This window comes from Plectropomus leopardus, chromosome 4, assembly GCF_008729295.1.
Source record: "Plectropomus leopardus isolate mb chromosome 4, YSFRI_Pleo_2.0, whole genome shotgun sequence".
Classification (NCBI taxonomy): domain Eukaryota; kingdom Metazoa; phylum Chordata; class Actinopteri; order Perciformes; family Serranidae; genus Plectropomus; species Plectropomus leopardus.
The window spans coordinates 7,966,052-7,981,137 of NC_056466.1; the positions used below are offsets into that span (position 1 = coordinate 7,966,052).

At 37.7% G+C, this 15,086-nt stretch overlaps 1 protein-coding gene across 2 annotated transcripts in view; it reads left to right on the top strand.

Moving 5' to 3' along the window:
* Window positions 1–15,086, top strand: part of tenm3 (teneurin transmembrane protein 3) — a 266,761-nt gene that overhangs the window by 180,468 nt on the left and 71,207 nt on the right. For both annotated transcript variants that reach the window (XM_042484304.1, XM_042484305.1), the window contains exons 18-22: window positions 1,591–1,721; window positions 1,885–1,973; window positions 6,123–6,242; window positions 8,521–8,653; window positions 9,003–9,131. In XM_042484304.1, coding sequence (XP_042340238.1) covers window positions 1,591–1,721; window positions 1,885–1,973; window positions 6,123–6,242; window positions 8,521–8,653; window positions 9,003–9,131 — 602 coding nt within the window. The remainder of the gene's footprint in view (window positions 1–1,590; window positions 1,722–1,884; window positions 1,974–6,122; window positions 6,243–8,520; window positions 8,654–9,002; window positions 9,132–15,086) is intronic.

The window sequence follows — 15,086 nt, forward strand, 5'->3', positions numbered from 1 at the left end:
GTAGTCAAAGTAAAAAGTATTTATGAACTGAACAAAACATCAGGTTTCAGCAGTTCCACCCTATAAATAATGCTCTGAGATATAATGTCATGCTGTAACCCCAGAGCACTTGATGAGAGCAGTGTGATAATTAGAAAGGTGCAGAGGAAAGAAGATGAGACGGAAAAGAAAACAAGACAGAAGAGTCAGGGAGAGGAGGGGTTTACTTTGTCAGTCTTTGTGTGTGTGTGTGTGTGTGTGTGTGTGTGTGTGTGTGTGTGTGTGTGTGTGTGTGTGAGTGTGAGAGAGAGAGTGTGTGTAATGGCAGTCCCTGGTGCCTGTTCACCAGATGTACAACTGGCTTTTATAAACTAACAAAGACAAATGGCAGCCCATATTTTATTACCTTGCATACCTCTTTCTATCCTTCCATCTCCCCATCTGCTCCTCTGCCCCACTCCTCCTCCTCTCTCGCTCCCTGTCCTTTCTTTATCCCTCCCTTCCCTAATCTCTCTTTTTCCATCATCCCATCCCTGCTTTTCATCATCGCCACCCTCCATCCTTCTTCTTTTCCTTCTTAACTCTGACTTTATTTTTCTTGGCAGCGCCTAATAAACACATACTGCTCACATACTAATTCTACTACATCACTCCATTTTTCCTTCGTTCATGCTCCTCTCCCCCCTCATCAGACAATCCAGAGTACAAGGGAACTGTCGTTTTGTTCTCTCACCTCTTTGATGCCACCATATGTCAGTCCAACCCTCTTATGTTTATTTGTTTTATTTGTCACACCTTTGTCTTTTTCATGTCATTACATTCTCTCCATCTCTGCCTTTGTTGATTTATTCAGAAACCCATCGATGTTAGGACAAGGGATGCACGATATAGGATTTTTTGCCGATATCTGATACGCTGATATATAACAACTCATTTGGCTGATAACTGATACTGATATCGATATATTAACGTTTATACCCACCTAATTTTAGTGATCAAGTCTCATCTGTAGTTGAATTACAGTCATATTATGCATACTCTTATAGTGATGGCCCACCAGCAGATGGAGACATAAAATAAATTGGTTTTCAATGTCTGTAATATTTCTTCATTGTGCAAAATAAGAAAATTTCAACTTCAATTTGATGTTATATTTTGACGTTCTGATACTATCGTGCAACCATAGTTTTGACACATATTAACATACAAACCAATATCTCTCTTGTCCTCCATTCTCCCCCCAGTTCATAATGGTATCTGTTGCCATCCACTCCATCCACCAACCTCCATCTTTATCTTTCTTTCTTCCCTTCCCTTATTACTTCCTTAATTCCTCTGTCCTCGCCACATGCTTGCATTGTTAATTATTCTTAATCCCTCCATCATCCTTCACTGCTTCTTAATCCCTCAGTTGCCTCCTCATCCCCACGTCCATCCATCCTTATCCTGTTTTCATCCCTCCACCTTCCTCTCATCCACCTGTAACTTTTCCACCATCAATTCAACACCCCTCTGTACTTTCAACTCCAGATCCTTCGTTCTCAGATTTCTGAGTATAATAACTTTGTATGTGTGTGTGTGTGTGTGTGTGTGTGTGTGTGTGTTTTTCAGATGGCTTGGCTGACTGTATGGATCCAGACTGCTGTCTGCAGCCCTCCTGCCAGAACCAGTTATACTGCAAAGGGTCTCCTGACCCGGGGGAGGTGCTCAGCCAGTCTCCGTCCTCATTGGCTCCACAGCAAGTAAGAGCTCCAAACAGAAATTGAGTCAAAAAAATAGTGTAACTGTCATTTTCTGGTACAAATTCACATCATTTTTTAATGAAGCAAAATATACCAGAGAGGGTTTATTGAAAGTAACATCTGTCTATTTATTTATTCTAATTATTTCTTTTATTTTCCACAGGCTGCCAGGTCTTTCTACCAGCGCATTCACTTCTTAGTTGGTCCTGAATCCACTCACGTCATCACCGGAGAGAATCCGTTCAATAGAAGGTAAACATGTCTCTATCTGTGTTTTTTTTCTGTCTTGCTGAGTTCTGGGAATATAGTGACATAAGTAGGGTAACATAAGAAAAGTTGTTAAAAAATACACACTTAAATCATATCAAACCATGTGTGATGGAGATGAAAACACTAGTTTGTTGTCAACATCTTTTAGATTTTTCAGTGCTTCTTCCTGCACACAGTTTTTTAGTGCAGTGGACAACTCAGGAAATTTTACGTGTTCATCTTTGCTTCATATATTAAGAGTTTGGTTTCGATTGCAGGGTTAAAGGGTCACTTTTTGTACAACTTCAGTCACTGAATGATTAAAATGGTGAGTGAAATATCAGTTATAACCACCAGGAATGATACTAAAAATCCTTTAATCATGTTGATATTTTTTCCCATGAAGTATGAAGTGGATTTTAGCCATTTCAGGCATTAGCTCTGTGCTGTACCAAAATACTTTCCATAAACATATAGGGGAAAAACCAGCATGTCTAGGCAGGACTTCTGCCTAAAATCACTTATTCAAACACTTGTTTTTCATCAGAGTGGGCTCATAATAATTTGTGTCTTTTTTTTCCAAATTCTTTTCCTTATGTAGCGGTGATTGTTTGACTCTTAATTCTTCTGCCTGCCGGTCATAACTCACCCTACTTTTATTTACCATATCATAAGCAGTTGTGCGGGTTGGCTTTGCTTTCTGTCTGGATGAATGGAACAGAGAAAGTGGGAGTAAGACAGAGATCACAATACAGGTCTGCCTTGTTTTTTATTTGCCAAAAGCCATTTCTACCCACATCTGCCTCAGACACAACATTCATTAAATATGATAAGAGAGAAAGAGAGGGTGGCAGTCTGCAAAATATAGAGTGAAAGGCAGAGCTACTGACAGGAAAGAAACATGATGGCAATTCTGTTCAGCCATTTTTCTTTTGTCACATTTTTTATGCTAGCCTGAATGTTTCATAAGAGCAGAGGGCCAACACCCTGTAATAAAAATGTCCTGTATTTCCATAATGGAATGGGCTTGCAACCTAATAATAAAGTGTGTGTGTGTGTGTGTGTGTGTGTGTGTGTGTGTGTGTGCGCGTGCGCGCGCGCGTGCTTGCATGTGCGCGTGAATGAGGAGTTTTGTGTGGGTGGTTAAAGGGTGTTTAAAAATGGCACTTTTACACTTTAAGAGACAAAGAAATTATGTTTTAATTTCCCCTGAGCTAACAGTGACACACTTACACAGCTCATTCTTGTAGAAGGAGACAAACGTACTCAGTGGCAAATAGTGTCTGCACACATGCAGAAGCACAAATTTGAATGCAACTTTGCAGGAGCATACATATAAACGCGTTTCTGAGTGTGTACGATCGTTTGAAAACAAACCGAAATGACTGTAAGCTCATAAAGAAATTTACATTTGAAGCTCTTTCTGTGACACAAACTGCATGAATTACAAAAATGATTGTGACATATCCTAAGAAAGATTTTTCTTTGTTGTCTCAGAGTTTATAAGCTTAATTAATAAGCTTTAATGATTTAGTGAGAACCCTGTATTTTATAGATGGCAATGCACTGAATCTGCAGGAAGAAGCACAGCGCAGAAAAAATTACAAACAAGTGTTCAGAATGTCTCTCTAATAATCAGTATTACTATTTGAATTCTGTATTGACGTTGTTTTTTGTAAGCAAACCAGCCAGTTTACACTTCAGTCATTTACTATGAGGTTTTGCATTATTGCAAGACATCTGGTGAAGAAGTTATAAAGTGTTTGGTAAATGTTGATGGTAAACAGCAGTTTTTTCATACATGCCATTATGACTATAATATTCATAATGAGTCAGCCACTGTGTTCTTAATTAGTATAGACTTGATATACTTTTTATTTATTTATTATCATCTGCTGATGCTTTGGGACTAGTTTACACAGGTCATGCTAGATCTAACTATGTGGTCTGGGATAGCGTTATCACTACTAGTCTAGCTGCCATTTCTCACTGGAATTTCATATGTCATTATAACTGGCTGTAGCTGACAGTACTTTATCAGGGGATGAGGGTGGAAAAAGTTTTGCAAATGACAAGGACAAGGACAAGTGTCACACATGTAGAGCTGAGCAATACAGGAAAGAAAATCAAATATCACCTTTTTTCTTTTTCTTTTTTACAAAGTACCTTGATATTACAATAATATTGTAGGGTTTATTTTTGGTGCTTTAACAAAACATTTACATGAGATTTAAAATAAAGAATCATTAGTAATATTGACATAATGACTAAGTGAGTAAAGGCTAGAACAGCTACAACAGTCGGGTAAGTTCAGAAAATTACATCACTTCACTGTTGTGAAGCCTTTAAAACCAGGAAAAGACAGCATTTACGATAATACGATATCCAATATCCAAGAAGATATCTAGTTTCATGTCACTATATTGATTTAAAATCGATATATTGCCCAGCCCTAGAGCCACCTACACATTTATTTCTAGACTGTAATTTTTCTGTTTTCCATTAAGTTGATTTGTTTTTAAACAGTGAAAATGTCAATATACAGAAAATGTATGATTAAGCTATGAGTTTTCTACATCCCTACTGCATGCATTGATTGTTTGTATACAGAAAAAATATCTTTATAAACTACAAACCGAACACACACGACATATTCACATGCGGTGCATAACACACATTCACATAAAGTCAAAGTTTATTTAAAGTTGAACCACAGACATTTAATCAGTGGACTTGGTCATGCTTATGTTTTCTGCCCTGTCTGACTTCTTTGTGATAAGGGCTGGTCTGAGAAAGTGAAAAGAAAAGCGCAGTTTCAATGCAAAGCGCACAGCCTGATAGCATAAACCCAGCTTCCCCAGCCTGCGGGTTTATTTGGAACCAAAGAAGCGGAAGAATAATGGACTTGCATTCAACGGACATAGCTTTGTGATTGTGTCGGGGATATTGCTTGCTTTGCAGTGGCACAAAATTCAAGGCCATGATGATGGTGACTCAGTAAGTCTGACAAGCTTCAGCCTGCACTGCTATGACTTGTATGGTTAGACTGATAAATGAGGCAGATTCTGGTTAAAGTTGTTTTTTATCCAGTAATGGGAGTTTAATGAGATAAGAGTTTCCTCCTGGCCAGAGCTTATCAATATATTTTATTTTTTATTATGCTTTAATAATTATTTTTATATAAGATCTCTGCCCACAGAAAAAAATCCATTGTGGTTTGGAAATACTCTGCAGGCTGTAAAAACCTGCAATAAATGTGCTTGACTTCATTTTATTAGTTTCTTTTTTCATTTATTTGGTGATTCAGAGTTCGATGATGGTCTAAATACTGTTTCTGAGGATTTGTCTTGCTCAGGGGTGCACTGAATAATTTGACTTTTTTGCACTGGTCAGATTTTAAGCTATTGTGCTCCAACAGTCAGGACTGATGTCAACACCAGCTTGAACCATTAGATTATCTAATGGAGACAAACAGAAAAATCAATATGTCATAGTCAGAGGTAATGAACCATGACTTTTGTTGTTCAGATCTTTTAAGTTGACATTATCGAAGCAACATTGGATGTCCTTTACATAAAAAGAAAAGCCAAGCAAGGAAGGGGTCTTGAATGGTGAGAACAAATAACAGAAAAAGTCTGTAATCAACAGAAAATTTCATATTGACCCCTTGAATATAGTTAGAAGTTATTGACCTAAATAGGAAAGCTGTTGTTATATAAAAGCATTGCTGTGGTGGGTGTAAAACTATGCAACCGAGGATGTGCAGGCATGCTCTGAGAGCTGTAGTAACATCAGTGTCCCATTACAGTGCTCCCACTCCCACAGCTCAGCAGTTACCACCACAGTTGTTGTTTCAAGTGATGCCTCGCTGCACTCTGCAATTCCCCTCACAAGGAGTAATAGTGATGATAAGAAAGGCAGTGGTATCTCTCTGTGTGTGAGTGTGTGTGAGTGTATTATTGCATGTCTGCCCCAAGACAGTTTTCTAGCCCAACCACAGGGACTCAGGTCAAAGACACCAGGGGATATTTCCTGTCCTTGATGGCTCAATTCTCTAAATTAAATACAGTAAAATACAAGGGAGCTTCTTTTGTAAATGATGCAGCTTTACTAAACATAGCCTTTCTCTGCCATCTCTCTTTCTCTTTTCAGCTTGGTGTCAATTATTCGAGGTCAGGTGTTGACAGCCGACGGAACACCTCTAATTGGAGTCAACGTGACCTTTGTCCACTATCCCGAACATGGATACACTGTAACACGCAAGGATGGCATGTATGTATTTATTTATTATGTATATGTATATATGTGTAACCTTCTGTTTTATATGTATCTTGCATCATTCCCTAAAATGGTTTCACCTGACCTTTTCTTCATTTCTTACAATAGATATTATGACTTCTCATTTAACCAAATAAACATCTGTTAATGTAAAACTGTAAGAGAAATGATGCATAGACAAAATATACTGTACCTCCCAGTGCTCTGATTGCAAATCTTTTTCACCTATTACCTCAAGTCTGAAATTGAGACAAACAACCACCAGCTGTGCAGCACTATACTTCTTGGCACACTATTTACATCAGGTTTTTTAGTGTCCTTTTGCCTCCCTTAAGTGCAGTTCTACTGGTTTTACAGGTGAAGTAAAACTGTCTTAAGAAGATATTCTCCACCTCTTTTATTATAATTGCTAAATAAACAGTTTATATCAGAAATTGTATCCCTGTCTCACAGTCACAACCCAAAATGTGCAGACTACTGGAATCAGCGCACTTCACTCAGTCCAATGTGTCCATTGTTAAAGAAAAATCGTTACCATAAGTCTGCTTAAAAAACAGAGAAGATAAGACACTCCTTATAACACAACATGGTTATTATATTCCTGCAACAACTGGCACTCCTTTTTATGCATTCATAATCTGTAGACATTCAGGCAAAAATGCAAACAGCATAAACATGCATAGTGCTATTGACTTACCAATTGTTTGTTTTTCTGAGCATCTTTAATTACCATATAATGATAATAATATTAAAATATGAATCATGACTCTAGTAGAGTACCTATTGTAGCTACACGTAGCAAAACCTTAGTTAAACAACCAGCCTATTTCATTGACACATTTCATCCATTGTGTGGCTAACTAAATTAAAAATAATATGATTTATCACAAGCCCAATGCTTCACAAAATATCAACACTTAATATTCTACAGACTGAAGTTCAGAAACGAAGCAAATTTTATATCCACCTGAAAGTGCAGGAGGTTACTTCAAAAATAAAGTATTTAAAGTGCTTAACAAATTGCATAAAACTCTTCTTAAAAAGCCAGTTCAGCAAAACAAAGAGAGAGCACTTGAATTGCTTTGAATTGCATCTACTCTATACTCTGCTGTGTCCCCCATCCATACCAGACTCTATCTTTAATCTCAAGCACATCAGTTGAAGAGGTGTGAATGTTTGCAGGAGTGAAACTGCAAGTCTCCTGCATTGGAAATGCATTGGATTCAAAAGGATGCATCAATCACTGCAGAACACAAACTCCAGTATATGCACACACACAAAAATCTTCTACACAAGTGCACATACACACACACATACATATAAATAACATAACACAGAGAATAAATATGTGCAAAGAGCTGCTCACACACACTACACAACATATGTATAAGATAAGCTGGACCTTTATTTATTTCAAGGGAAATATAAATAAATAAATATAAAGAAAAAATCAATTAACAAATGTCAAAAATACACAAAATTCCAATAATACATGCCAAGAAATAAACATGGCTAACGCTAAGGGACAAAAATTTAAACAAGATTGATGGTAAGCACTAAAAATACTTTATTAATAAATATAAAAGCAAGGGCTGCAAATATAAATGAAGGTAAATGGCAAGGGGCATAACTATAAATATAGTTTGTGATAAGGGCCAAAAATACAAACAAGGTTTATGGTGAGGGCCAAAATGATAAGTGAGGTTAATGGTAAGTGGTAAAAGTATTAACAGAGGTCATGATAAGAGCCAAAACTATACAAGGTTAACAGCAAGGGGTAAAAATATTGTATCAATTAAGTTAATGGTAAGGGCCAAAAAATATAAACAAAGTTAACAGTAAAGGCTTAAAATATAAACAGCATTAATGATAATTAGCACAAACACAGTATAAATAAAGTTAATAGCAAGGGCCAAAAAAATAAACAAAGGTTAATGGTAGGGGGCAAAATATAAACAGAGTTGATGATAAGGGCCCAAAGTATAAACAAGCTTTACAATCGGTGCCAAAAATGTAAACAGAGTAATTATAAAGGACAAAAATGTAAACAAGGTAACGATAAGGACCAAAAATATAAACAAGGTAATGATAAGGGTCAAAAATGCAAACAATGTTAACGATAAGGTTGCTCCGTGGTTAGCTGCATATGGATATGTAAGGATATGCACATGCAGTACAAACACTCATAGGTAATGATATTCACTCTATTCTTCCTCTGACAGCCGTGGTTTATAGCACTTACAGTATACTGAACTTGTTTGTTGTGTTGTAGGTTCGATCTCCTGGCTAATGGTGGGGCATCCCTAACACTGAGTTTTGAGCGTGCTCCATTCCTCACTCAGTACAGAACTGTGTGGGTGCCGTGGAACGTCTTCTATGTGATGGACACACTGGTCATGAAGAAGGTGAGAGGTGTCACTGCTGTCATCACGGGCTTACGGATTGATGCAGCCTGACAGGAACTGCACTTGTATATGTTCAAGTTACCTTTAACACCGTCTTCAAGCTTTCATCTTTGCCTTTTTGTCTGACTGATCACACAGTTTATGAATAAGTATTTGATTACTATGTGAAATATGATGATATTTAGCTGTGGTAAAAATTCTTTTCATTTTTGCGTATTCACTATGTGACTGACACTTACTCACTGGCTGACTAACTAAGTGACTAATGAGCTCGTTGTTTCACAGTCAATGAATCGATGTCTCAGTAAATGAAAAGACTGACTGGCTCACTTCTGTCCGACTGTTTCAGGAGGAGAATGACATTCCTAGCTGTGACCTGAGTGGTTTCATCAGACCCAGTCCGGTCATCGTTGCCTCTCCACTGTCTACGTTTTACAGAAGTTCAACTGAGGATGGTCCCATCATACCTGAAACACAGGTACTAAACACCACAGAGGAGGTTTTTAAGTAACTACACATATCCAAGGCCAATATTTACACTTTTAATAAAACTGAGATCTCAGCTTGTCAGGATTGGTTGATGAATAATTTGGTCACTGTTTCTAGTTATCAGAAAGTACCAGCATACATATGATATAAGCCTAAATACAGACATATTGATAATTAGCCCATTGCCCCTGATTGTGGCAGCATTAGTCAAAAATCACTGTTTTTTCCAAAGAGTCATTGCTCAGTCAAATCTGAACATGCAGATACGATAAATACGAAATGTTCATTCAGTTTACCTGCTTAGAAATCGTAGAAAAAAAGATGCTGCTTAGAACTTTGATGAGAATCATCCACTTTGTTTTGTTATAGTAATCTGATAATTTGAGATAATTCAACACGCTTTAATTGATGTGAAAATGCCAAAATGTAAACAAATGCAAGCTTTAAAAAACAGGGCTTACATGGCAACATAATACCTCTTATTGGATGTAGATGTATGAGAAAGATTATAACAGGAATGCACAAAAATCCATTAATATTACTTTCTATGTCACTCTGCCAATACATTGTTAGTTAATAAGGCTCAGAATGTCCCATCAATATGGTTCTTAAGTTCCTGTAACACTGACACGCTTTTGTATCCATTCATATACAAATATTCACCCTATGTTAAAATTTCGTAGGCGTACAGACAACTTAAAGAATATTGATTTTTAAAAAAGCTAAGCAGGAGAGCATGTTTAATAGAACTCATGCACATTGATGGATTTTCTGAGTCGCTCATTTATTCAGGAAACAGTATTTGGCATGCCTGGCTATTACTTGTAGTGACAGCTAAAAGCCTGTGCATGAGAAAAGAGAAAATACAAGCAAAAACCTCTCGGGTTTTCATTTAAAAGTGTCTACCAGTCAGAGCAGTATTCTTCTCAGTAAAACTCAATTCTGACAACATTTAAACAGCAACTTAGTTGAGTCAGAATATTAGAACGTATGTAGCACTCCAGTTTATATTATTTATTAATCATCCATAGTATACCCTGAGTAGGTTGGGGTTTTTTTTATTTATCTTTTATCCCTCTTCTAAGGCGTTTGCAGCTTTAACAGATGGAGCAGATTGGTTTTGAACTGATTTTTACTGGGAGTCTTTTTTTCCATACACATCCACCATTGATGTTCCCTTCTGCAAGAAGACACACTTCAATGTAATTTATTGTGAGCTTCTTCTACATCTTCTTGCAATGAGCACAGTTTAAAAAATGCCTGGGATAATAGAAAATGTAAAAAAAAAAAAAAAAATAGGGGAAAAATGCAAATGAGCAGCTGATTATGAGCCACAATCCTTCAAGTGTAAAATAAATTTAAAAAGCATTAAATTAGCACTGCTAATTATATTTTGAGTTGAAAATTAGTTAAAAAAGAATTGGCAACTATTTTGATGTTTTATTTGATGTCATTATAAATTGAATGTCTTTAAAATGTCAACTTGGACTCTTGGAAAGAGTATTTTTTCACTATTTTCTAAGATTAAATAGACAAACTTGATTAATCAAGAAAATAATTGGCAGCATAATATATAATGAAAATAACCAGTCGCAGCCCTCAGTTCTTAATAAGGTTTAGAGATTATCAAAAATACATGTAAAATACAAAATACATGTTTGTATTACTTAACATATAAACAAACTTATCCCTAGACTTTTTATAAAAATAATTAAATATGCTAAGAATGAGTCATCTTTTCTCAGTACGTGACTGTCATTTATAAGTGTTGAATGTCACTCTGGAGAAACATAGTCGATTGTTGAGTCTTTCACAGGTTGTCAAATATTGATGCTTTAGGTTGGTGGTGGGGTCTGCTACCAACTCAAAGAATCGCTATTTGACCACCTGAGAGTTCCTTAGACTCAACAATCAGCTGTCTTCTTCTTGCTGCATACAGCACCTTTAATAAGATGACAGCTGACTTTGGTATAATGATAAATATGATTAGTGGTAATGAGGTTGAATTACAGAGTTAAAGTGATCCTTTTTTACTTTAAACAGGATTAGGACACAGCTCTTCCAGTCGAGATAGTCTGATGGGCCAATAAGAAAAAAAAATCTTAGTTGCTTTCTGCCCTTATAACACTCACACTAGCACTGTCTACACTACTGACATGATATGTTTATGCTTAGCCTCTCTGTCATAGAAACTGCTAAATGCTAATACAACCAGGCTTGGTCCTGGACAGCAAAAAAAATAATAAAAATTCGCACATACATGCTAACACACGCACATAGTTACCATAGATGAGGAACTGTGGCTCTCGAGTGGTGTACACACACACACACACACACACACACACACACGCACACACGCACACACACAGAGCCCCACCCTGTGTCCTGCCTCTAATTTCCTATGAGCCTAATAGCACATTTGTGTGGTTCTTTATTGTCACATTGCTTTAACCGGTTCCACAGAGGAAATGAAACAGATGACAGAGCTCCATGTGTGTTTTTGTATTTTTACAACCCTGAGCCAGTGCTCCATTATTATTTTTTATTTGCCAGGCGTGTGTGTACGGGGCTGACTATCTGCGATAAAGGCACAAGAGTGTGTGCATAGAGGAAAGCATGTGTGATGTGTGTGTGAGTGTGTGTCTGAGTGCAGATCAAAAGCAAACGAATGGAAAGCTGCTACTTAGCTTTTGGTGGAGCTGAGTCCATTAGTGAGGAGGGCAGTGAAAAGGGCAGTCTTAAAGGGGATGTAATGGATCTGTAATGAACACTTAATGCCCGGCTAATGAAAAGGCAATAGTGCAGCTGAAAAATATAACACAGGAACAGTCCAAATGGACCATTCCCTGAGGATCTTTGTTTTTATTTTTCATTTTTGTGCTCGTAAATATTTCTTCCCGGTAGCCTTTTTCTTGGATTTCACCCCTTCGTCACTGGTCTTTCTTATCCTTTCAAATTCGATCGCTTTTGTACATAGTTGAGTTATCTAAAATGATCCAACTTTTCTCTTGAACTAAGTATGGGATTTTTTTATGGAAATGTTTTTTTGTCTTATTTGAACTTTGAGTATGTGTGTTTTCACTCCAGCTAAACACTCAGTGGAATAAACAAACCTTCAGCCAGATCTTAATGGCTTTGGGCTTGTGGTAGGAAACCAGAGAACCTGGGAAAAACTCAAAAAATCGGCGAGCAATCTCTTCACATTAGAAAATCCAGACTAGCACTTAAACACAAGACTTTGTTGCTCTGAGGCAGCAGTGCCACCAATGACACACTGCAACACTTTTGTGTCCCATTATGTCATATAACTACCTTGGCATCACAGGACTGCTCAGTAGTTTTAATCACCATCTGTGTGGGTAATAATGACATTGCACTAAAGAGGTTAATTGCTGAGATCTGAGAGCACGGCGGTGTCCCTAAAGAGAAGTCTGGCAGGGCAAGTAACACGAGCATGTAGGCGATAGGACCAGAAGGCTAGCCAAACCCAGTTGGAAGTGAAAAAGAAGGCGAACAGAAATATTTTTATTCAAACTATAGAGTGCCACTTTTCCACCAATTTTTGTGTGGAACCATTGTAATCAAAGACATGCTCTCAATGGAGTGCATTTTCCAATGCACAACAGAAGTTAACAGTTACATTGATAACCTGTAGGGATGCACAATATTATCGGTGTGTCATCCGTATTGGCAGATAATAGCTTTGAAATGACTATATATATACACACACAACACACACACACACACACACACACACACACACACACATACATACATACATACATACATATATTATTTCACACCCACACACACACACACACACACAACACACACACACACAACACAATCAAAAAAATGGCCAAATTCATAAAAAAGTGTTGTAAAAAGTTTCAGTTTCCCCAGACCGTTCTTTACACTTGATGAAGTTCGAAGATGACACGTCTTGCTTGTTGTCTTTGTGACTTTGCCAGTCTGACGCCATGCTGCTAACCCTCACTCTCCTCCAATAACTCTCAGCCGTCCCACTGTTGACACTCAGTGATCCCACATCATGAGTGACGCTGAGACATGTTGCCTGTCCGCTGCTTGATGTGTCTGCCTGCTGATAGAGCTGTGATTTAGTCTGGCTCCCCTCGTTCAGGTTCATCACAAGGACATATTCAGAAACACACACAGTCATAGATAAAAACACGCATACATTCATATTCCTGCTTAGATAATATGCATACTTAAACACACTTATGCAAACGCCTGCAAAATGAGTCCTTTCAGTCTTCTCTCCAACGAGCAGAGAAAGAGCAGCAAAGATTATATATCATTTTACAGTCAACACGGAGCAAAGTGGCAGATTTGAAACTAAAAGATGATGTCTCACTGTGGCTATCAAAAGGTCAAGGAGGTGTCAATATGCATGTCTCTGTGTGCCTGCGTGTGTTATGATCTAAATCAGAGTCGTCTCTCTGCTTGTCCTTCACCTGCAAATGCACCCAATAAAATATTTACATGATGACGTTCAAAGATGGAACATAGGTGACGCAGACTTTTTGCCGTGAGCACCCCTCAGGTTTGGAGGCATTGCTTGAAAGAATGTTTTCAAGTGCAGCCAGACTCCATTGCCAACTGGTTTGCCATGTTCTCACACAACGGTGATGGGACACAGCTATCTTAGAAGCATTTTATTTTGGGGGGCGGCACAGTGGTGCAGTGGTCAACTGTTCAGCCCCATCTGTGTGGGGTTTGCATTTTCTCCCTATGTCAGCTTGCGATTTCTCCAGCTCCTCCCATAGTCCAAAGATAATGGGCCTCACTTTAATGTGAGCATGAGCTACTGTCCATCTCTAAAGTTACATTCGCACTAACATGTTTTTGTTTTAAAAACGGATAATTATTGCTACATGTAGACCTTGTGTTTACAGCCCTACGGTCTTTAGGAACCCCTTAAGCAGGACACCTTTGAAAACGCTGAACCAGAATCAGAAATACTTAATTGATCCGTTAGGTTTGTTACAGTCGCTCTGATGCCAATGGTAAAGAGTTATAAAAAGTAGAAACAAGGATGAGCACAGTATGTAAAAATATAAATAGAAATACAGTCGTAATAAAAACAATTAGCAAAGTATGTAAACATTTAAAAATTATAATAGAATTTACTGACTGTGTAAACATAAAATGTTGTGCCTTATGCTATAATGTAATGTATAAACTACGTGTGTGATGCTACAATATATATCTATATATATATATATATATATATATATAAAACAATAAGAATGTATACAGTATATATATGAGAGTATAGACACATAAACTTGTTGAAGACAATGAAGCCCAGGTTTTCTCAAGGATGAGGTCTTATCGGTCACAGTTTTTCAAGTCAAAACATGCATACCTTTTGTGATTTTATCCTTTTTGTGTTGGTACTCCTTTCCCACCACCACACCTTCTTCTGGCGATAGATAATGCTCCCGGTACTTGCTTACAATCCTTTACAACTCCCAGTCTGTTTTTTTGCTGCCTTTACCGCCATGTACCCAGGTTACTTTCATTGACAGTTCCACCTTGTCATCAGTCCAAGCAAAGAAATATCTCCTCACGTGTGTGCCCACTTAATAGTTATGTGATATGTGTTTCCAGTCATGTTAGTTTGGTCTGAGATGAATCCTTAAACTGTGCTGAAATGCTGGTGTGTACAGAGATCATTTTCATTTGAAAGTGCCGTTTTAACATAAAAACATATTAGTGTAGATGTGGCTTAAAGGTGTCAGCCCTGTGATTGACTGTCAACCTGTCCAGAGTGTACCCTGCTCTCGCCAAAGTCAGCTGGGATCGGCTCCAGCTCCGAAAAACCTGCAAAGTACAAGTGGTTACGGATAATGGATGGATGGATGTTTTGTTTTGGGGGGTTTTGCCACGGAGAGGAGAAACTGTTGCCTGTAGCCAAAAA